Source organism: Salvelinus namaycush, chromosome 17 (genome assembly GCF_016432855.1).
Source record: "Salvelinus namaycush isolate Seneca chromosome 17, SaNama_1.0, whole genome shotgun sequence".
In the NCBI taxonomy this organism is placed as follows: Eukaryota; Metazoa; Chordata; class Actinopteri; order Salmoniformes; family Salmonidae; genus Salvelinus; species Salvelinus namaycush.
Genome location: NC_052323.1, coordinates 36,121,820 through 36,143,396, shown reverse-complemented (window position 1 = coordinate 36,143,396; position 21,577 = coordinate 36,121,820). Strand labels below are relative to the sequence as shown.

Genomic DNA, 21,577 nt, shown 5'->3' with positions numbered 1-21,577 from the left:
GAGGCCTGTTCTATGGATTGTATTTCTATGGTCACAAGCCATAGGCCTGGTCCGGGGTCTCGTTCCATTGGGAGGGAATCAAGGAAACGAGACTCGAGGCAGCGAGTGGCTCTTCTACACCTCAAGGAACAACTACACGACCCAACACATTACAGCAGTAACATGACATTTACAATATAGCATCGATTATCATAAAAGATTTATCTTTATGAAGAAGAAACATCATTTTTCTCAGGTGGAATTCTTGTTTTGTGGATTTTTTGTCCTTTTTTTTTTGCAACAGGATTATATTTGTATTGTTGTCGTAGTTTCAGCATTTGTCCTTTTTATTTGAATAAATGTCGGTATTGTGCTGCTGGTTGGATGGAGATTTGGAGTGATGGTTTTATGCTTCTTGTTCGTAGTCCTGGGCCTGCTCCTTGGAGAGAAGAGAGAGAGACAGAGCTCAGAGAGAGGGAGACATTATTTAAATAGAGAGAGAGCTCAGAGAGAGGGAGACAGTATTTAAATAGAGAGAGAGCTCAGAGAGAGGGAGACAGTATTTAAATAGAGGAGAGAGAGGGAGACAGTATTTAAATAGAGGAGAGAGAGACAGAGAGAGGGAGACAGTATTTAAATAGAGAGGAGAGATAGCTCAGAGAGAGGGAGACAGTATTTAAATAGAGAGAGAGCTCAGAGAGGGAGACAGTATTTAAATAGAGGAGAGAGAGCTCAGAGAGAGGGAGACAGTATTTAAATAGAGAGGAGAGAGAGACAGAGAGATGGAGACAGTATTTAAATAGAGAGGAGAGAGAGCTCAGAGAGAGGGAGACAGTATTTAAATAGAGAGGAGAGAGAGACAGAAAGAGGCAGACAGTATTTAAATAGAGAGGAGAGAGAGACAGAGGGAGACAGTATTTAAATAGAGACAGAGCTCAGAGAGAGAGTGACAGTGTCTGTGTCCCTTTAGAGAGGGAGCCAGTGTCTGTGTCCCTATTCCCTTTATAGGGTGCCAGTGTCTGTGTCCCTATTCCCTTTATAGAGAGCCAGTGTCTGTGTCCCTATTCCCTTTATAGAGAGCCAGTGTCTGTGTCCCTATTCCTTTTATAGAGGCAGTGTCTGTGTCCCTATTCCCTTTATAGAGAGCCAGTGTCTGTGTCCCTATTCCCTTTATAGAGAGCCAGTGTCTGTGTCCCTATTCCCTTTATAGAGAGCCAGTGTCTGTGTCCCTATAGAGAGGCAGTGTCTGTGTCCCTATTCCCTTTATAGAGAGGCAGTGTCTGTCTCCCTATTTCCTTTATAGAGAGCCAGTGTCTGTGTCCCTATTCCCTTTATAGAGAGCCAGTGTCTGTGTCCCTATTCCCTTTATAGAGAGCCAGTGTCTGTGTCCCTATTCCCTTTATAGAGAGGCAGTGTCTGTGTCCCTATTCCCTTTATAGAGAGGCAGTGTCTGTGTCCCTATAGAGAGGCAGTGTCTGTGTCCCTATTCCCTTTATAGAGAGGCAGTGTCTGTCTCCCTATTTCCTTTATAGAGAGGCAGTGTCTGTGTCCCTATTCCCTTTATAGAGAGGCAGTGTCTGTGTCCCTATTCCCTTTATAGAGAGGCAGTGTCTGTGTCCCTATAGAGAGGCAGTGTCCGTGTCCCTATTCCCTTTATAGAGAGGCAGTGTCTGTGTCCCTATTCCCTTTATAGAGAGGCAGTGTCTGTGTCCCTATTCCCTTTATAGAGAGGCAGTGTCTGTGTCCCTATTCCCTTTATAGAGAGGCAGTGTCTGTGTCCCTATAGAGAGGCAGTGTCCGTGTCCCTATTCCCTTTATAGAGAGGCAGTGTCTGTGTCCCTATTCCCTTTATAGAGAGGCAGTGTCTGTGTCCCTATTCCCTTTATAGAGAGGCAGTGTCTGTGTCCCTATAGAGAGGCAGTGTCTGTGTCTCTATTCCCTTTATAGAGAGGCAGTGTCTGTGTCCCTATTCCCTTTATAGAGAGGCAGTGTCTGTGTCCCTATTCCCTTTATAGAGAGGCAGTGTCTGTGTCCCTATTCCTTTTATAGAGAGGCAGTGTCTGTGTCCCTATAGAGAGGCAGTGTCCGTGTCCCTATTCCCTTTATAGAGAGGCAGTGTCTGTGTCCCTATTCCCTTTAGAGAGAAGCAGTGTCTGTGTCCCTATTCCCTTTAGAGAGAGGCAGTGTCTGTGTCCCTATAGAGAGGCAGTGTCCGTGTCCCTATTCCCTTTATAGAGAGTCAGTGTCTGTGTCCCTATAGAGAGGCAGTGTCTGTGTCCCTATTCCCTTTATAGAGAGCCAGTGTCTGTGTCCCTATTCCCTTTAGAGAGAGGCAGTGTCTGTGTCCCTATTTCCTTTATAGAGAGCCAGTGTCTGTGTCCCTATTCCCTTTATAGAGAGCCAGTGTCTGTGTCCCTATTCCCTTTATAGAGAGCCAGTGTCTGTGTCCCTATTCCCTTTATAGAGAGGCAGTGTCTGTGTCCCTATAGAGAGCCAGTGTCTGTGTCCCTATAGAGAGCCAGTGTCTGTGTCCCTATAGAGAGGCAGTGTCTGTGTCCCTATAGAGAGCCAGTGTCTGTGTCCCTATAGAGAGGCAGTGTCCGTGTCCCTATTCCCTTTATAGAGAGGCAGTGTCTGTGTCCCTATAGAGAGGCAGTGTCCGTGTCCCTATTCCCTTTATAGAGAGGCAGTGTCTGTGTCCCTATTCCCTTTAGAGAGAAGCAGTGTCTGTGTCCCTATTCCCTTTAGAGAGAAGCAGTGTCTGTGTCCCTATTCCCTTTATAGAGAGCCAGTGTCTGTGTCCCTATTCCCTTTAGAGAGAGGCAGTGTCTGTGTCCCTATTTCCTTTATAGAGAGCCAGTGTCTGTGTCCCTATTCCCTTTATAGAGAGCCAGTGTCTGTGTCCCTATTCCCTTTATAGAGAGCCAGTGCCTGTGTCCCTATTCCCTTTAGAGAGAAGCAGTGTCTGTGTCTCTATTCCCTTTATAGAGAGGCAGTGTCTGTGTCCCTATAGAGAGGCAGTGTCTGTGTCCCTATTCCCTTTAGAGAGAAGCAGTGTCTGTGTCCCTATTCCCTTTATAGAGAGGCAGTGTCTGTGTCCCTATAGAGAGGCAGTGTCTGTGTCCCTATTCCCTTTATAGAGAGGCAGTGTCTGTGTCCCTATTTCCTTTATAGAGAGGCAGTGTCTGTGTCCCTATAGAGAGGCAGTGTCTGTGTCCCTATAGAGAGCCAGTGTCTGTGTCCCTATAGAGAGCCAGTGTCTGTGTCCCTATAGAGAGCCAGTGTCTGTGTCCCTATAGAGAGCCAGTGTCTGTGTCCCTATTCCCTTTATAGAGAGCCAGTGTCTGTGTCCCTATTCCCTTTATAGAGAGCCAGTGTCTGTGTCCCTATTCCCTTTATAGAGAGCCAGTGTCTGTGTCCCTATTCCCTTTATAGAGAGGCAGTGTCTGTGTCCCTATTCCCTTTATAGAGAGGCAGTGTCTGTGTCCCTATAGAGAGCCAGTGTCTGTGTCCCTATAGAGAGCCAGTGTCTGTGTCCCTATAGAGAGGCAGTGTCTGTGTCCCTATAGAGAGCCAGTGTCTGTGTCCCTATAGAGAGCCAGTGTCTGTGTCTCTATAGAGAGCCAGTGTCTGTGTCCCTATTCCCTTTATAGAGAGCCAGTGTCTGTGTCCCTATTCCCTTTATAGAGAGCCAGTGTCTGTGTCCCTATTCCCTTTATAGAGAGCCAGTGTCTGTGTCCCTATCCCCTTTATAGAGAGCCAGTGTCTGTGTCCCTATAGAGGCAGTGTCTGTGTCCCTATAGAGAGTCAGTGTCTGTGTCCCTATAGAGAGCCAGTGTCTGTGTCCCTATAGAGAGCCAGTGTCTGTGTCCCTATAGAGAGCCAGTGTCTGTGTCCCTATAGAGAGCCAGTGTCTGTGTCCCTATAGAGAGCCAGTGTCTGTGTCCCTATAGAGAGCCAGTGTCTGTGTCCCTATTCCCTTTATAGAGAGCCAGTGTCTGTGTCCCTATAGAGAGCCAGTGTCTGTGTCCCTATAGAGAGCCAGTGTCTGTGTCCCTATAGAGAGCCAGTGTCTGTGTCCCTATAGAGAGGCAGTGTCTGTGTCCCTATAGAGAGCCCGTGTCTGTGTCCCTATAGAGAGCCCGTGTCTGTGTCCCTATAGAGAGCCAGTGTCTGTGTCCCTATAGAGAGCCAGTGTCTGTGTCCCTATAGAGAGCCAGTGGCTGTGTCCCTATAGAGAGGCAGTGTCTGTGTCCCTATAGAGAGGCAGTGTCTGTGTCCCTATAGAGAGGCAGTGTCTGTGTCCCTATAGAGAGGCAGTGTCTGTGTCCCTATAGAGAGGCAGTGTCTGTGTCCCTATAGAGAGCCAGTGTCTGTGTCCCTATAGAGGCAGTGTCTGTGTCCCTATAGAGAGTCAGTGTCTGTGTCCCTATAGAGAGCCAGTGTCTGTGTCCCTATAGAGAGCCAGTGTCTGTGTCCCTATAGAGAGCCAGTGTCTGTGTCCCTATAGAGAGCCAGTGTCTGTGTCCCTATAGAGAGCCAGTGTCTGTGTCCCTATAGAGAGCCAGTGTCTGTGTCCCTATTCCCTTTATAGAGAGCCAGTGTCTGTGTCCCTATAGAGAGCCAGTGTCTGTGTCCCTATAGAGAGCCAGTGTCTGTGTCCCTATAGAGAGCCAGTGTCTGTGTCCCTATAGAGAGGCAGTGTCTGTGTCCCTATAGAGAGCCCGTGTCTGTGTCCCTATAGAGAGCCCGTGTCTGTGTCCCTATAGAGAGCCAGTGTCTGTGTCCCTATAGAGAGCCAGTGTCTGTGTCCCTATAGAGAGCCAGTGGCTGTGTCCCTATAGAGAGGCAGTGTCTGTGTCCCTATAGAGAGGCAGTGTCTGTGTCCCTATAGAGAGGCAGTGTCTGTGTCCCTATAGAGAGGCAGTGTCTGTGTCCCTATAGAGAGCCAGTGTCTGTGTCCCTATAGAGAGCCAGTGTCTGTGTCCCTATAGAGAACCAGTGTCTGTGTCCCTATAGAGAGCCAGTGTCTGTGTCCCTATAGAGAGGCAGTGTCTGTGTCCCTATAGAGAGGCAGTGTCTGTGTCCCTATAGAGAGCCAGTGTCTGTGTCCCTATAGAGAGCCAGTGTCTGTGTCCCTATAGAGAGCCAGTGTCTGTGTCCCTATAGAGAGCCAGTGTCTGTGTCCCTATAGAGAGTCAGTGTCTGTGTCCCTATAGAGAGTCAGTGTCTGTGTCCCTATTCCCTTTAGAGAGAGGCATTTGGGAAGCAACCCACAGGAGGCTGGTGACACCTTAATCGGGGAGAACGGGCTCATGGTAATAACTGGAGCGTAATCTGTGGAATGGTAAACAATATATCAAACACATGGTTTCCATGGTTTCCAGGTGTTTGATGCCATTCCATTTGCTCCGTTCCAGCCTCCTGTGACGCACACAGAGTTCAGAGTTCACAGAGTTCAGAGTTCACATAGGCAGAATTATGGAAGAAACAGATATGTGGAATTGTTAGATCTCGCCAGACAAGCTGTCACCCAGAGTGATCCAACCAGACCAATCACGTCAAGTCTACAATGAAGACAATCAAGGCAATAAGGACACAATGTTCTCTTTTTAACCTGACAGGGAAAAGTGCTCATTACACAACAGTATAACGAGTACAACGTTAGCGACCTGAACACAACACCTAGCCAAGATCTTCAGATCTCTTGACAGTGCTCTGGAGCCTAGTTTTTAGTCCTGGTCGGGTTTGTTAGAATATGTTCAGCTTGACTCCTGTGGCAATACTCCACTCCACCCACCAGAGGGCAGCACTAGCTTATGTAAACTATAACAGCTGTTCCAAGGACACAGTAGAGACAGACATATTGTTTTATTTATTTAACTAGGCAAGACAGTTAAGAACAAATTCTTATTTACAATGACGTCCTACTGGGGAACAGTGGGTTAACTGCCTTGTTCAGGGGAACAGTGGGTTAACTGCCTTGTTCAGGGGAACAGTGGGTTAACTGCCTTGTCCAGGGGAACAGTGGGTTAACTGCCTTGTCCAGGGGAACAGTGGGTTAACTGCCTTGTTCAGGGGAACAGTGGGGTTAACTGCCTTGTTCAGGGGAACAGTGGGTTAACTGCCTTGTTCAGGGGAACAGTGGGTTAACTGCCTTGTTCAGGGGAACAGTGGGTTAACTGCCTTGTTCAGGGGAACAGTGGGTTAACTGCCTTGTTCAGGGGAACAGTGGGTTAACTGCCTTGTTCAGGGGAACAGTGGGTTAACTGCCTCGTTCAGGGGGCAGAACGACAGATTTATACTTCACAGCTCAGGGATTCGATCCAGCAACCTTTCGGGTTACTGTCCCAACACTCTAACCGCTAGGATACCTACAGCCCCGGTATAGTAGCGTCCTCTCATTAGTATACTAGCTCTGACATCTTCATGTCAACAGAATGTCATGTCTGGTACTCACATAATGATGCCTTAAGGGCATTTATCTACGGAAAAGACCGTGTGGATATTGATGGGAATATTACATTCACATCCTCACTATGACTATGTGGAAGCAAGGGGCAACTACAGTCGTAGAGAAAAGACGCCATGTTTACAGCAACGCAGAGAATCCTCTGATACTACCCATAATGCATTGCAACTCTTGACGTCACCACCACCGGAGGGAGAGAAAGAGAGAGAGTGTGAGAGAGAGAGAGAGAGAGAGAGCGAGACAGACAGAGGGAGAGAGAGAGAGAGAGAGAGTGAGACAGAGAGAGCGAGAGAGAGAGAGAGAGAGAGAGAGAGAGACAGACAGACAGACAGACAGACAGAGAGAGCGAGAGAGCGAGAGAGAGACAGACAGACAGACAGACAGACAGACAGACAGACAGACAGACAGACAGACAGACAGACAGACAGACAGACAGACAGACAGACAGACAGACAGAGGGAGAGAGAGCGAGGCAGAGAGAGGGGGAGAGAGAGAGACAGACAGACATGGGAGAGAGAGAGAGAGAGAGAGAGAGAGAGAGAGAGAGAGAGAGGGAGAGAGAGAGAGAGAGAGAGAGAGAGAGAGAGAGAGAGAGAGAGAGAGAGAGAGAGAGAGAGAGAGAGAGAGAGAGAGAGAGAGAGAGAGAGAGAGAGAGAGAGAGAGATGTGGAGACGGAGGAGAAGACGGAGGTTACGAGAGCAATGGGGGGGGATCGTAGAGAGTGAGAAAGAGAGATATATGGAGGAGGGAGAGACAAGGATGGAGAGAAAGAAAGAATGAGCTGGAGGAGGAATGGAGGAGAGTGTGTGTTGCCTCTTCATGATATGAGGTTATGCATTTTAATATCACAGGAGTCACTTGCGTTAAATAGAAGAGAGTTTAAATGTAATCTTCTTTTCTATAATTGATTTCTATGATCAGAAAGACATCACAGTTAATAAACCACTGAATTGGTTCTGAACCGTTCGTTTAAGATTACTCCACTGAGAGTCTTTGATTCGTCATTGGTTCCCTGATGATTCTCAGGTCTCAGATGATGTGATTCGGTACTGTGTGAGAGCTGACTTCCCAAAATAACCATCTGTCTCAGCCCACACACACGCACGCACGCACGCACGCACGCACGCACGCACGCACGCACGCACGCACGCACGCACGCACGCACGCACGCACGCACGCACGCACGCACGCACGCACGCACGCATTTGACATCTCTCTCAATCTCTCTCAATCTCTCTCAAGTCTAAACCTATTGAGAGAGAAAAAGCACCAACTCACACAGAGTTCTACTGGTTAGTATCCCAAGTTCTACTGGTTAGTATCCCAGTTTCTACTGGTTAGTTTCCCCAGTTCTACTGGTTAGATTCCCCAGTTCTACTGGTTAGATTCCCCAGTTCTACTGGTTAGTATCCCCAGTTCTACTGGTTAGTTTCCCCTCTACTGGTTAGATTCCCCAGTTCTACTGGTTAGTATCCCCAGTTTCTACTGGTTAGATTCCCCAGTTCTACTGGTTAGTTTCCCCAGTTCTACTGGTTAGATTCCCCAGTTCTACTGGTTAGATTCCCCTCTACTGGTTAGATTCCCCTCTACTGGTTAGTTTCCCCAGTTCTACTGGTTAGATTCTCCAGTTCTACTGGTTAAATTCCGCAGTTCTACTGGTTAGATTCCCCAGTTCTACTGGTTAGATTCCCCAGTTCTACTGGTTAGTTTCCCCAGTTCTACTGGTTAGATTCCCCTCTACTGGTTAGATTCCCCAGTTCTACTGGTTAGTTTCCCCAGTTCTACTGGTTCGTTTCCCCAGTTCTACTTGTTCGTTTCCCCAGTTCTACTGGTTAGTTTCCCCAGTTCTACTGGTTATATTCCCCTCTACTGGTTAGATTCCCCAGTTCTACTGGTTAGATTCCCCAGTTCTACTGGTTAGTTTCCCCAGTTCTACTGGTTAGATTCCCCTCTACTGGTTAGATTCCCCAGTTCTACTGGTTAGTTTCCCCAGTTCTACTGGTTAGATTCCCCAGTTCTACTGGTTAGTTTCCCCAGTTCTACTGGTTAGATTCCCCAGTTCTACTAGTTAGATTCCCCAGTTCTACTGGTTAGATTCCCCAGTTCTACTGGTTAGATTCCCCAGTTCTACTGGTTAGATTCCCCTCTACTGGTTAGATTCGCCAGTTCTACTGGTTAGATTCCCCAGTTCTACTGGTTAGTTTCCCCTCTACTGGTTAGATTCCCCAGTTCTACTGGTTAGATTCCCCAGTTCTACTGGTTAGATTCCCCAGTTCTACTGGTTAGATTCCCCAGTTCTACTGGTTAGTTTCCCCAGTTCTACTGGTTAGATTCCCCAGTTCTACTGGTTAGTTTCCCCTCTACTGGTTAGATTCCCCAGTTCTACTGGTTAGATTCACCAGTTCTACTGGTTAGATTCCCCAGTTCTACTGGTTAGTTTCCCCTCTACTGGTTAGATTCCCCAGTTCTACTGGTTAGATCCCCCAGTTCTACTGGTTAGATTCTCCAGTTCCACTGGTTAGATTCCCCAGTTCTACAGGTTAGATTCTCCAGTTCTACTGGTTAGATTCCCCAGTTCTACTGGTTAGATCCCCCAGTTCTACTGGTTAGATACCCCAGCTCTACTGGTTAGATTCTCCAGTTCTACTGGTTAAATTCCGCAGTTCTACTGGTTAGATACCCCAGCTCTACTGGTTAGATTCTCCAGTTCTACTAGTTAGATTCCCCAGTTCTACTGGTTAGATTCCCCAGTTCTACTGGTTAGATTCCCCTCTACTGGTTAGATTCGCCAGTTCTACTGGTTAGATTCCCCAGTTCTACTGGTTAGTTTCCCCTCTACTGGTTAGATTCCCCTCTACTGGTTAGATTCCCCAGTTCTACTGGTTAGATTCCCCAGTTCTACTGGTTAGATTCCCCAGTTCTACTGGTTAGTTTCCCCAGTTCTACTGGTTAGATTCCCCAGTTCTACTGGTTAGATTCCCCAGTTCTACTGGTTAGATTCCCCAGTTCTACTGGTTAGATTCCCCAGTTCTACTGGTTAGTTTCCCCTCTACTGGTTAGATTCCCCAGTTCTACTGGTTAGATTCCCCAGTTCTACTGGTTAGATACCCCAGTTCTACTGGTTAGATTCCCCAGTTCTACTGGTTAGTTTCCCCAGTTCTACTGGTTAGTTTCCCCAGTTCTACTGGTTAGATTCCCCAGTTCTACTGGTTAGTTTCCCCAGTTCTACTGGTTAGATTCCCCAGTTCTACTAGTTAGATTCCCCAGTTCTACTGGTTAGATTCCCCAGTTCTACTGGTTAGATTCCCCAGTTCTACTGGTTAGATTCGCCAGTTCTACTGGTTAGATTCTCCAGTTCTACTGGTTAGTTTCCCCTCTACTGGTTAGATTCCCCAGTTCTACTGGTTAGATTCCCCAGTTCTACTGGTTAGATTCCCCAGTTCTACTGGTTAGTTTCCCCAGTTCTACGGGTTAGATTCCCCAGTTCTACTGGTTAGTTTCCCCTCTACTGGTTAGATTCCCCAGTTCTACTGGTTAGATTCACCAGTTCTACTGGTTAGATTCCCCAGTTCTACTGGTTAGTTTCCCCTCTACTGGTTAGATTCCCCAGTTCTACTGGTTAGATCCCCCAGTTCTACTGGTTAGATACCCCAGCTCTACTGGTTAGATTCTCCAGTTCCACTGGTTAGATTCCCCAGTTCTACAGGTTAGATTCTCCAGTTCTACTGGTTAGATTCCCCAGTTCTACTGGTTAGATCCCCCAGTTCTACTGGTTAGATACCCCAGCTCTACTGGTTAGATTCTCCAGTTCTACTGGTTAAATTCCGCAGTTCTACTGGTTAGATACCCCAGCTCTACTGGTTAGATTCTCCAGTTCTACTAGTTAGATTCCCCAGTTCTACTGGTTAGATTCCCCAGTTCTACTGGTTAGATTCCCCTCTACTGGTTAGATTCGCCAGTTCTACTGGTTAGATTCCCCAGTTCTACTGGTTAGTTTCCCCTCTACTGGTTAGATTCCCCTCTACTGGTTAGATTCCCCAGTTCTATTGGTTAGATTCCCCAGTTCTACTGGTTAGATACCCCAGTTCTACTGGTTAGTTTCCCCAGTTCTACTGGTTAGTTTCCCCAGTTCTACTGGTTAGTTTCCCCAGTTCTACTGGTTAGATTCCCCAGTTCTACTGGTTAGATTCCCCAGTTCTACTGGTTAGATTCCCCAGTTCTACTGGTTAGATTCCCCAGTTCTACTGGTTAGTTTCCCCAGTTCTACTGGTTAGATTCCTCAGTTCTACTGGTTAGATTCCCCAGTTCTACTGGTTAGATTCCCCAGTTCTACTGGTTAGATTCCCCAGTTCTACTGGTTAGATTCCCCAGTTCTACTGGTTAGTTTCCCCAGTTCTACTGGTTAGTTTCCCCAGTTCTACTGGTTAGATTCCCCAGTTCTACTAGTTAGATTCCCCAGTTCTACTGGTTAGTTTCCCCAACCAAATGTAACCAAATGGACCAAGTGCACCTCAAATACTTACAAGTATTTCACCTAGTCCTAGTGTTTGTGTAAGTGTGTGTGTGTGTGTGTATATTTGTGTAAGTGTGTGTGTGTGTGTATATTTGTGTAAGTGTGTGTGTGTGTCTATATTTGTGTAAATGTGTGTGTTTGTGTAAGTGTGTGTAAAGGTTCTCTTCCAGGGGTGAAGGAGAGGACCAAAATGCAGCGCGGCTAGTGTTAAACATGTTTAATACAAACACAAGAGAAACACTACAAACAACCTACAAAATAACAAATGTGCAAAACCGATACAGACCTATCTGGTGCAGAACACAAACACAGAGACAGGTAACAAACACCCACAAAATCCCAACACAAAACAAGCCTCCTATATATGAGTCTCAATCAGAGACAACGACTACCATCTGTCTCTGATTGAGAACCCACACTAGGCTGACATAGAAACAGACAAACTAGACACACAACATAGAATTCCCACCCAGCTCACGTCCTGACCAACTAAACACATACAAAACAGAAAACAGGTCAGGAACGTGACAGAACCCCCCCCTCAAGGTGCGAACTCCGGGCGCACCCCTAAAACTCAAGGGGAGGGTCTGGGTGGGCATCTGTCCGCGGTGGCGGCTCCGGCGGTGGACGAGGGCACCACTCCACCATTGTCTTTGTCCACCTCCTTAGCGTCCCTTGAGTGGCGACCCTCGCCCCCGACCATGGTCCAGGAACCTTCACCAACTCCCCTCTACAATAGAGGAGACAACTCAGGACAGAGAGGTAGTTCAGGACAAAGAGGTAGCTCAGGACAGAGAGGTAGCCCAGGACAGAGAGGTAGCTCAGGACAGAGGGACAACTCCGGACTAGTGGCAGCTCCGGACTGAGTGGCAGCTCCGGACTGAGTGGCAGCTCATGACTGAGTGGCAGCTCATGACTGAGTGGCAGCTCATGACTGGAGGGCAGCTCATGACTGGAGGGCAGCTCATGACTGGAGGGCAGCTCATGACTGGAGGGCAGCTCATGACTGAAGGGCAGCTCATGACTGAAGGGCAGCTCATGACTGTAGGGCAGCTCATGACTGTAGGGCAGCTCTGGCAGCTCCTGACTGGCTGGCGTCTCTGGCAGCTCCTGACTGGCTGGCGTCTCTGGCAGCTCCTGACTGGCTGGCGTCTCTGGCAGCTCCTGACTGGCTGGCGTCTCTGGCAGCTCCTGACTGGCTGGCGTCTCTGGCGGCTCCTGACTGGCTGGCGTCTCTGGCGGCTCCTGACTGGCTGGCGTCTCTGGCGGCTCCTGACTGGCTGGCGTCTCTGGCGGCTCCTGACTGGCTGGCGTCTCTGGCGGCTCCTGACTGACGGACGGCTCTAGCGGCTCCTGACTGACGGACGGCTCTAATGGCTCGGGACAGACGGGCGGCTCTAATGGCTCGTGGCAGACGGATGACTCAGATGGCGCTGGGCAGACGGATGGCTCAGACGGCGCTGGGCAGACGGATGGCTCAGATGGCGCTGGGCAGACGGATGGCTCAGACGGCGCTGGACAGACGGATGGCTCAGATGGTGCTGGGCAGACGGACGGTTCAGACGGCGTTGGGCAGACGGGCAGTTCAGGCGCCGCTGGGCAGACGGGCAGTTCAGGCGCCGCTGGGCAGACGGCAGACTCTGGCCGGCTGAGACGCACTATAGGCCTGATGCGTGGTGCCGGAACTGGAGGTACCGGGCTGAGGGCACGCACCTCAGGGCGAGTGCGGGGAGGAGGAACAGGGCTCTGGCGATGCACTGGAAGCCTGGTGCGTGGTGTAGGCACTGGTGGTACTGGGCTGGGGCGGGAAGGTGGCGCCGGATATACCGGACCGTGAAGGAGGACACGCGCTCTTGAGCACCGAGCCTCTCCAACCTTACCAGGTTGAATGGTCCCCGTAGCCCTGCCAGTGCGGCGAGGTGGAACAACCCGCACTGGGCTATGCAGGCGAACCGGGGACACCACCTGTAAGGCTGGTGCCATGTACGCCGGCCCGAGGAGACGTACTGGAGGCCAGATACGTTGGGCCGGCTTCATGACATCCAGCTCGATGCCCAACCTAGCCCTCCCAGTGCGGCAAGGTGGAATAGCCCACACTGGGCTAAGCACGCGTACTGGGGACACCGTGCGCTTTACCGCATAACACGGTGTCTGACCAGTACGACGCCCTCTCACTCCACGGTAAGCCCGGGGAGTTGGCTCAGGTATCCAACCCGGCTTCGCCACACTCCCCTTTAGCCCCCCCCCAAGAAATTTTTGGGTGAGCCTCTCGGGCTTCCAGCCTCTCTTACGTGCTGCCTCCTCAATCCACCGCTCCTGGGCTGTGGCTGCCTCCTTCTCCCGAGAGCGGCGATTCTCTCCAACCCTTCCCCAGGGTCCTTTTCCATCCATGATCTCCCAAGACCATTCCTCCTGTGTCCAGTAGTCCTGTGTACTGGGCCGCTGCTGCTCCCCGTTGCTACGCTGCTTGGTCCGGGTTTGGTGGGTGTTTCTGTAAAGGTTCTCTTCCAGGGGTGAAGGAGAGGACCAAAATGCAGCGCGGCTAGTGTTAAACATGTTTAATACAAACACAAGAGAAACACTACAAACAACCTACAAAATAACAAATGTGCAAAACCGATACAGACCTATCTGGTGCAGAACACAAACACAGAGACAGGTAACAAACACCCACAAAATCCCAATACAAAACAAGCCTCCTATATATGAGTCTCAATCAGAGACAACGACTACCATCTGTCTCTGATTGAGAACCCACACTAGGCTGACATAGAAACAGACAAACTAGACACACAACATAGAATTCCCACCCAGCTCACGTCCTGACCAACTAAACACATACAAAACAGAAAACAGGTCAGGAACGTGACAGTGTGTGTGTGTGCGTGTGTAGTGTTGGGATTCGTTACTTGAAAAAGTAGTTTATTCCATATTATTCGATACATGTAACAAAAGTAGTTTATTCCATATTACTCGATACATACAACAAGATGGCGCTGACAGACATGGCAGCTTTGCTTCTTGCTCCAAAGCAAATTTGCAGTATTTTATTGTTTGTTGTTGTGTTTTTTGTATTTCTTACATTATACAGCCGGAAATACCTTTGGGATATCAGAGTGGCGGTAACTCACCAGCATTACGACCAGAAATATGACTTTCCCGAATGGGATCCTTTGTTCGCACACCTCCAGGGCAAGTTATCTTATCCCAGAGGCTGCTCCAAGACGCCGCCGGCGGAGAAGAGATATTCAGAGTGGACTTCTAGTCCGACTCAGGAGGCGGGAACACCATCCATCACTTCCGAGTATATTACTCGCTAATGTTTAATCTCCGGACAATAAAGTAGACAAGCTCAGGGCGAGGATATCCTTCTAGAGAGACATCAGGGACTGTAACATACTCTGTTTAACAGGAACATGGCTCTCTCCAGATATACTCTCCCCATCCATACAGCCAGCTGGGTTCTCAGTCCATCTCTCTCCAGATATACTGTCCCCATCCATACAGCCAACTGGGTTCTCAGTCCATCTCTCTCCAGATATACTGTCCCCATCCATACAGCCAGCTGGGTTCTCAGTACATCTCTCTCCAGATATACTGTCCCCATCCATACAGCCAGCTGGGTTCTCAGTCCATCTCTCTCCAGATATACTGTCCCCATCCATACAGCCAGCTGGGTTCTCAGTACATCTCTCTCCAGATATACTGTCCCCATCCATACAGCCAGCTGGGTTCTCAGTACATCTCTCTCCAGATATACTGTCCCCATCCATACAGCCAACTGGGTTCTCAGTCCATCTCTCTCCAGATATACTGTCTCCATCCATACAGCCAGCTGGGTTCTCAGTACATCTCTCTCCAGATATACTGTCCCCATCCATACAGCCAGCTGGGTTCTCAGCACATCTCTCTCCAGATATACTGTCCCCATCCATACAGCCAGCTGGGTTCTCAGTACATTGCGCAGACAGGAATAAAGATCTCTCCTGGAAGAAGAAAGTCGGAGGTGTATGTTTCATGATTAACTACTCATGGTGTGATTGTGATAACGTACAGAAACTCAAGTCCTTTAGTTCACCTGAAAAATAATAACTCACAAACAAATGCAGACCGTATTACCTCCCAAGAGAATTCTCTTCGGTTATAGTCACAACTGGGTCCTGGACTTCCTGACGGGCCACCCCCAGGTGGTGAAGGTAGGAAACAACACCCCCACTACACTGATCCTCAACACAGGGGCCCCACAAGGGTGCGTGCTCAGCCCCCTCCTGTACTCCCTGTTCACCCATGACTGCGTGTCCACGCATGCCTTCAACTCAATCATCAAGTTATCAGACGACACTAAAGTGGTAGGCCTGATTACCAACAATGACTAGACAGCCTACAGGGAGGAGGTGAGGGCCCTCGGAGTGTGGTGTCAGGAAAATAACCTCTCACTCAACATCAACAAAACGAAAGAGCTGATTGTGGACTTCAGGAAACAGCAGAGGGAGCATCCCCCTATCCACATCGACAGGACCACAGTGGAGAAGATGGAAAGCTTAAATTTCCTCTGCATTACACATCACTGACAAACTGAAATGGTCCACCCACACAGATAGTGTGGTGAAGAAGACAGAACAGCTTCAACCTCAGGAGGCTCATTAACTTCTACAGATGCACAATCGAGAGCATCCTGTCGGGCTGTATCACCGCCTGGTACGGCAACTGCTCCGCCCACAACCGTAAGGCTCTCCAGAGGGTAGTGAGGTCTGCACAACGCATCACCGGGGGCAAACTACCTGCCCTCCAGGACACCTACAGCACCCGATGTCACAGGAAGGCCAAAAAGATCATCAAGGACAACAACCACCCGAGCCACTGACTGTTCACCCAGAAGGCGAGGTCAGTATAGATGTATCAAAGCTGGGACCGAGAGACTGAAAAACAGCTTCTGTCTCAAAGCCATCAGACTGTTAAACAGCCACCACTAACACAGAGAGGCTGCTTCCCTATATACACAGATAGTATATACTGTATTCTATTCTATTCTAATGTATTTTAGTCTATGCTGTTCCGACATTGCTCATCCAAATATTTATATATTCTTAATTCCATTCCTTTACTTCAGATGTGCGTGTATTGTTGTGAAATTATTAGATATTACTTGTTAATAAATATTACTGCATTGTTAGATACTACTGCACTGTTGGAGCTAGGAACACAAGCATTTCGCTACACCCGCAATAACATCTGCTAAATATGTGTATGTGACCAATAACATTTTATTTTATTTTATTTGAATGTAAACCATCGAAATCAACAATTCCTTGTCTGCTCCTTTGGCGCGTGAAGCACAAACGTGGTCCCCATTGATAATACACAACACTGCAACCGTGATTGATGAAATTGAAAGCCTGTCTTTTTAAAATGTGTGATGATAATGCATATCTACACAAATATATAGGGCCATATAACATTAAAAATAGACAAGGCTATTTGATGCAGGTTGTCTATTGTCCAAAAATATCACGTTGCCCGGTCAGTCCTGCTGGCTATCCCGGCGGTGGGAAACTTTATAAACCACTGGCATAGAGATGGATAGAGAGCACACTTCCCCCTAGACACCGAATCGCTAATGGTCTTTGCTATCACAGAAGAGATCAGAGGTACGCCCTCTTTCCATTTTTATGGACGGCTGTCATGACATTCTCTAAACAGCTTTTCTCCGCTCGCTCGATAATCAAATGAGGAAGCAAGTGGAGATTGGATCATGGTAACACCCGGAAAGGAAACGTTTTCTGGAAGTAGCGGGAACGTTACTAGAAAAAGTAGCAGTAACAATATGACAATATTTAAAGACAGTAACTCATTATATTAAAGACAGTAACTCGTTATATTAAAGACAGTGACTCATTATATTAAAGACTGTAACAGACAGTAACTCGTTATATTTAAGACAGTAACACGTTATATTAAAGACTGTAACTCGGTATATTAAAGACAGTAACTCATTATATTAAAGACAGTAACTCGTTATATTAAAGACAGTAACTCGTTATATTAAAGACGATAACTCGTTATATTAAAGACAGTACCTCGTTATATTAAAGACAGTAACTCGTTATATTAAAGACAGTAACTCGTTATATTAAAGACAGTAACTCGTTATATTAAAGACAGTAACTCGTTATATTAAAGACAGTAACTCGTTATATTTAAGACAGTAACAGACAGTAACTCGTTATATTAAAGACAGTAACAAACAGTAACTCGTTATATTAAAGACAGTAACAGACAGTAACTCGTTATATTAAAGACAGTAACTCGTTATATTAAAGACAGTAACTCGTTATATTAAAGACAGTAACAAACAGTAACTCGTTATATTAAAGACAATAACTCATTATATTAAAGACAGTAACTCGTTATATTAAAGACAGTAACCCGTTATATTAAAGACAGTAACTCGTTATATTAAAGACAGTAACTCGTTATATTAAAGACAGTAACTCATTATATTAAAGACAGTAACCCGTTATATTAAAGACAGTGACTCGTTATATTAAAGACAGTGACTCGTTATATTAAAGACAGTAACCCGTTATATTAAAGACAGTAACTCGTTATATTAAAGACAGTAACTCATTATATTAAAGACAGTAACTCGTTATATTAAAGACAGTAACTCATTATATTAAAGACAGTAACCCGTTATATTAAAGACAGTAACCCGTTATATTAAAGACAGTAACTCGGTATATTAAAGACAGTAACCCGTTATATTAAAGACAGTAACTCGTTATATTAAAGACAGTAACTCATTATATTAAAGACAGTAACTCATTATATTAAAGAAAGTAACTCGGTATATTAAAGACAGTAACACGTTATATTAAAGACAGTAACTCGTTATATTAAAGACAGTAACTCATTATATTAAAGACAGTAACTCATTATATTAAAGACAGTAACTCGGTATATTAAAGACAGTAACACGTTATATTAAAGACAGTAACGTGTTATATTAAAGACAGTAACACGTTATATTAAAGACAACATCTCGGTATATTAAAGACAGTAACACGTTATATTAAAGACAGTAACACGTTATATTAAAGACAGTAACTCGTTATATTAAAGACGGTAACACGTTATATTAAAGACGGTAACACGTTATATTAAAGACGGTAACACGTTATATTAAAGACGGTAACACGTTATATTTAAGACGGTAACACGTTATATTAAAGACGGTACCACGTTATATTAAAGACAGTGATTCGTTATATTAAAGACAGTAACACGTTATATTAAAGACAACATCTCGGTATATTAAAGACAGTAACACGTTATATTAAAGACAGTAACACGTTATATTAAAGACAGTAACTCGTTATATTAAAGACGGTAACACGTTATATTAAAGACGGTAACACGTTATATTAAAGACGGTAACACGTTATATTAAAGACGGTAACACGTTATATTTAAGACGGTAACACGTTATATTAAAGACGGTACCACGTTATATTAAAGACAGTGATTCGTTATATTAAAGACAGTAACACGTTATATTAAAGACAGTAACTCATTATATTAAAGACAGTAACTCGTTATATTAAAGACAGTAACTCGTTATATTAAAGACAGTAACTCGTTATATTAAAGACAGTAACCCGGTATATTAAAGACAGTAACCCGTTATATTAAAGACAGTAACTCGGTATATTAAAGACAGTAACCCGTTATATTAAAGACAGTAACTCGTTATATTAAAGACAGTAACTCATTATATTAAAGACAGTAACTCATTATATTAAAGACAGTAACTCATTATATTAAAGACAGTAACTCGGTATATTAAAGACAGTAACACGTTATATTAAAGACAGTAACTCATTATATTAAAGACAGTAACTCGGTATATTAAAGACAGTAACACGTTATATTAAAGACAGTAACGTGTTATATTAAAGACAGTAACACGTTATATTAAAGACAGTAACTCGTTATATTAAAGACGGTAACACGTTATATTAAAGACGGTAACACGTTATATTAAAGACGGTAACACGTTATATTAAAGACGGTAACACGTTATATTTAAGACGGTAACACGTTATATTAAAGACGGTACCACGTTATATTAAAGACAGTAACTCATTATATTAAAGACAGTAACACGTTATATTAAAGACAGTAACTCATTATATTAAAGACAGTAACTCGTTATATTAAAGACAGTAACCCGTTATATTAAAGACAGTAACTCGTTATATTAAAGACAGTAACTCATTATATTAAAGACAGTAACTCGTTATATTAAAGACAGTAACTCGTTATATTAAAGACGATAACACGTTATATTTAAGACAGTAACACGTTATATTTAAGACAGTAACTCGTTAGTTTTGTAACATGTTATCCCCAACACTGTGTGTGTGAGCGTTTGAGCTCAACCCAACTCGACCCGACAGGGCCTAGACACATGGTCTTAGGGCCGTGAAGGGCCTGTTTCACAATCAATAACTAGGGTACGGGTAGGGCCTGTTTACTCATCAATAGCTAGGGCTGTGTAGGGCCTGTTTACTCATCAATAGCTAGGGCTGTGTAGGGCCTGTTTACTCATCAATAGCTAGAGCTGTGTAGGGCCTGTTTTCTCATCAATAACTAGGGCTGTGTAGGGCCTGTTTACTCATCAATAGCTAGGGCTGTGTAGGGCCTGTTTACTCATCAATAACTAGGGCTGTGTAGGGCCTGTTTACTCATCAATAGCTAGGGCTGTGTAGGGCCTGTTTACTCATCAATAGCTAGGGCTGTGTAGGGCCTGTTTACTCATCAATAGCTAGGGCTGTGTAGGGCCTGTTTCACAATCAATAACTAGGGTACGGGTAGGGCCTGTTTACTCATCAATAGCTAGGGCTGTGTAGGGCCTGTTTACTCATCAATAGCTAGAGCTGTGTAGGGCCTGTTTTCTCATCAATAACTAGGGCTGTGTAGGGCCTGTTTTCTCATCAATAACTAGGGCTGTGTAGGGCCTGTTTACTCATCAATAGCTAGGTGTCACGTTCCTGACCTGTTTTTCCTTTTTCTTGTATTTATTTAGTTGGTTAGGGCGTGAGTTGGGGTGGGTTGTCGATGTGTTATTTTCTATGTTGGGATGTTTGTGTTCGGCCGGGTATGATTCTCAATCAGAGACAGCTGTCAATCGTTGTCCCTGATTGAGAATCATACTTAGGCAGCCTGTGATTCACGTGTGTTTTGTGGGTGTTTGTATCTCGTGTCAGTGTTCGTACCACACGGGACTGTTTTCGGTTTTGGTCATGTTTGTTGTTTTTGTATGTATAAGTGTTCAGTTTATGTTCATTAAAATATGACCACTTTCCACTCTGCGTGTTGGTCCGATCCATGCTCCTCCTCGTCTGAGGAGGAGAACGACTTCGACAGCCGTAACAGAAACACCCACCACAAAAGGATCAAGCAGAGTGAGAACAGACAGCAGCAGAGACCGAGGACACAGGACTCGTGGACTTGGGAGGAGATCCTGGACGGCAAAGGACCCTGGGCTCAGCCAGGGGAATATCGCCGTCCCAAGGCGGAGTTGGAGGCAGCGAAGGCAGAGAGGCGCTGGTATGAGGAGGCAGCGCGGCGACGCGGTTGGGAGCCCGAGAGTCAGACCCAAAGATTTCTTGGATACCTGAGCCAACTCCCCGTGCTTACCGTGGAGTGAGAGGGCGTCGTACTGGTCAGACACCGTGTTATGCGGTGAAGCGCACGGTGTCCCCAGTACGCGTGCTTAGTCCATTGCGGGCTATTCCACCTCGCCGCACTGGTAGGGCTAGGTTGGGCATCGAGCCGGATGTCATGAAGCCGGCCCAACGCATCTGGCCTCCAGTGCGTCTCCTCGGGCCGGCATACATGGCACCAGCCTTACGAATGGTGTCCCCGGTTCGCCAGCATAGCCCAGTGCGGGCTATTCCACCTCGCCACACTGGCAGGGCTACGGGGACCATTCAACCTGGTAGGGTTGGGGAGGCTCGGTGCTCAAGAGCGCGTGTCCTCCTTCACGGTCCGGTATACCCGGTGCCACCTCCACGTACCAGTCCACCGGTGGCAGCCCCCCGCACCAGGCTGTCTCTCCGGGTTCTCTCTCCAGCTGCTCCCACCTGTCCAGCGCTGTCAGAGCCTTCCTCCTCTCCAGCGCAGCCAGTGCCTACACCCCGCACCAGGCTGTCTCTCCGGGTTCTCTCTCCAGCTGCTCCCACCTGTCCAGCGCTGTCAGAGCCTTCCTCCTCTCCAGTGCAGCCAGTGTCTGAACTGTCTGCCTGCCCAGCGCTGTCTGAACTGTCTGCCTGCCCAGCGCTGTCTGAACTGTCTGCCTGCCCAGCACTGTCTGAACTGTCTGCCTGCCCAGCGCTGTCTGAGCTGCCTGCCTGCCCAGCGCTGTCTGAGCTGCCTGCCTGCCCAGCGCTGTCTGAGCTGCCTGCCTGCCCAGCGCTGTCTGAGCTGCCTGCCTGCCCAGCGCTGTCTGTCTGTCCCGAGCCTTCAAAGCCGCCCGTCTGTCCCGAGCCTTCAGAGCCGTCCGCCAGACAGGAGCCGCTAGAGCCGTCCGCCAGACAGGAGCCGCTAGA

General features: G+C 46.8%; 1 protein-coding gene across 1 annotated transcript in view; it reads right to left on the bottom strand.

Annotated features, from left to right (window-relative positions):
* Positions 1-385: 385 nt before the first annotated feature.
* The window catches only part of LOC120062202 (beta-synuclein-like), a 61,093-nt gene continuing 39,901 nt past the window's right edge, over positions 386-21,577 (bottom strand). Inside the window, exon 5 of the mRNA XM_039012003.1 lies at positions 386-418. Coding sequence (XP_038867931.1) covers positions 386-418 — 33 coding nt within the window. The remainder of the gene's footprint in view (positions 419-21,577) is intronic.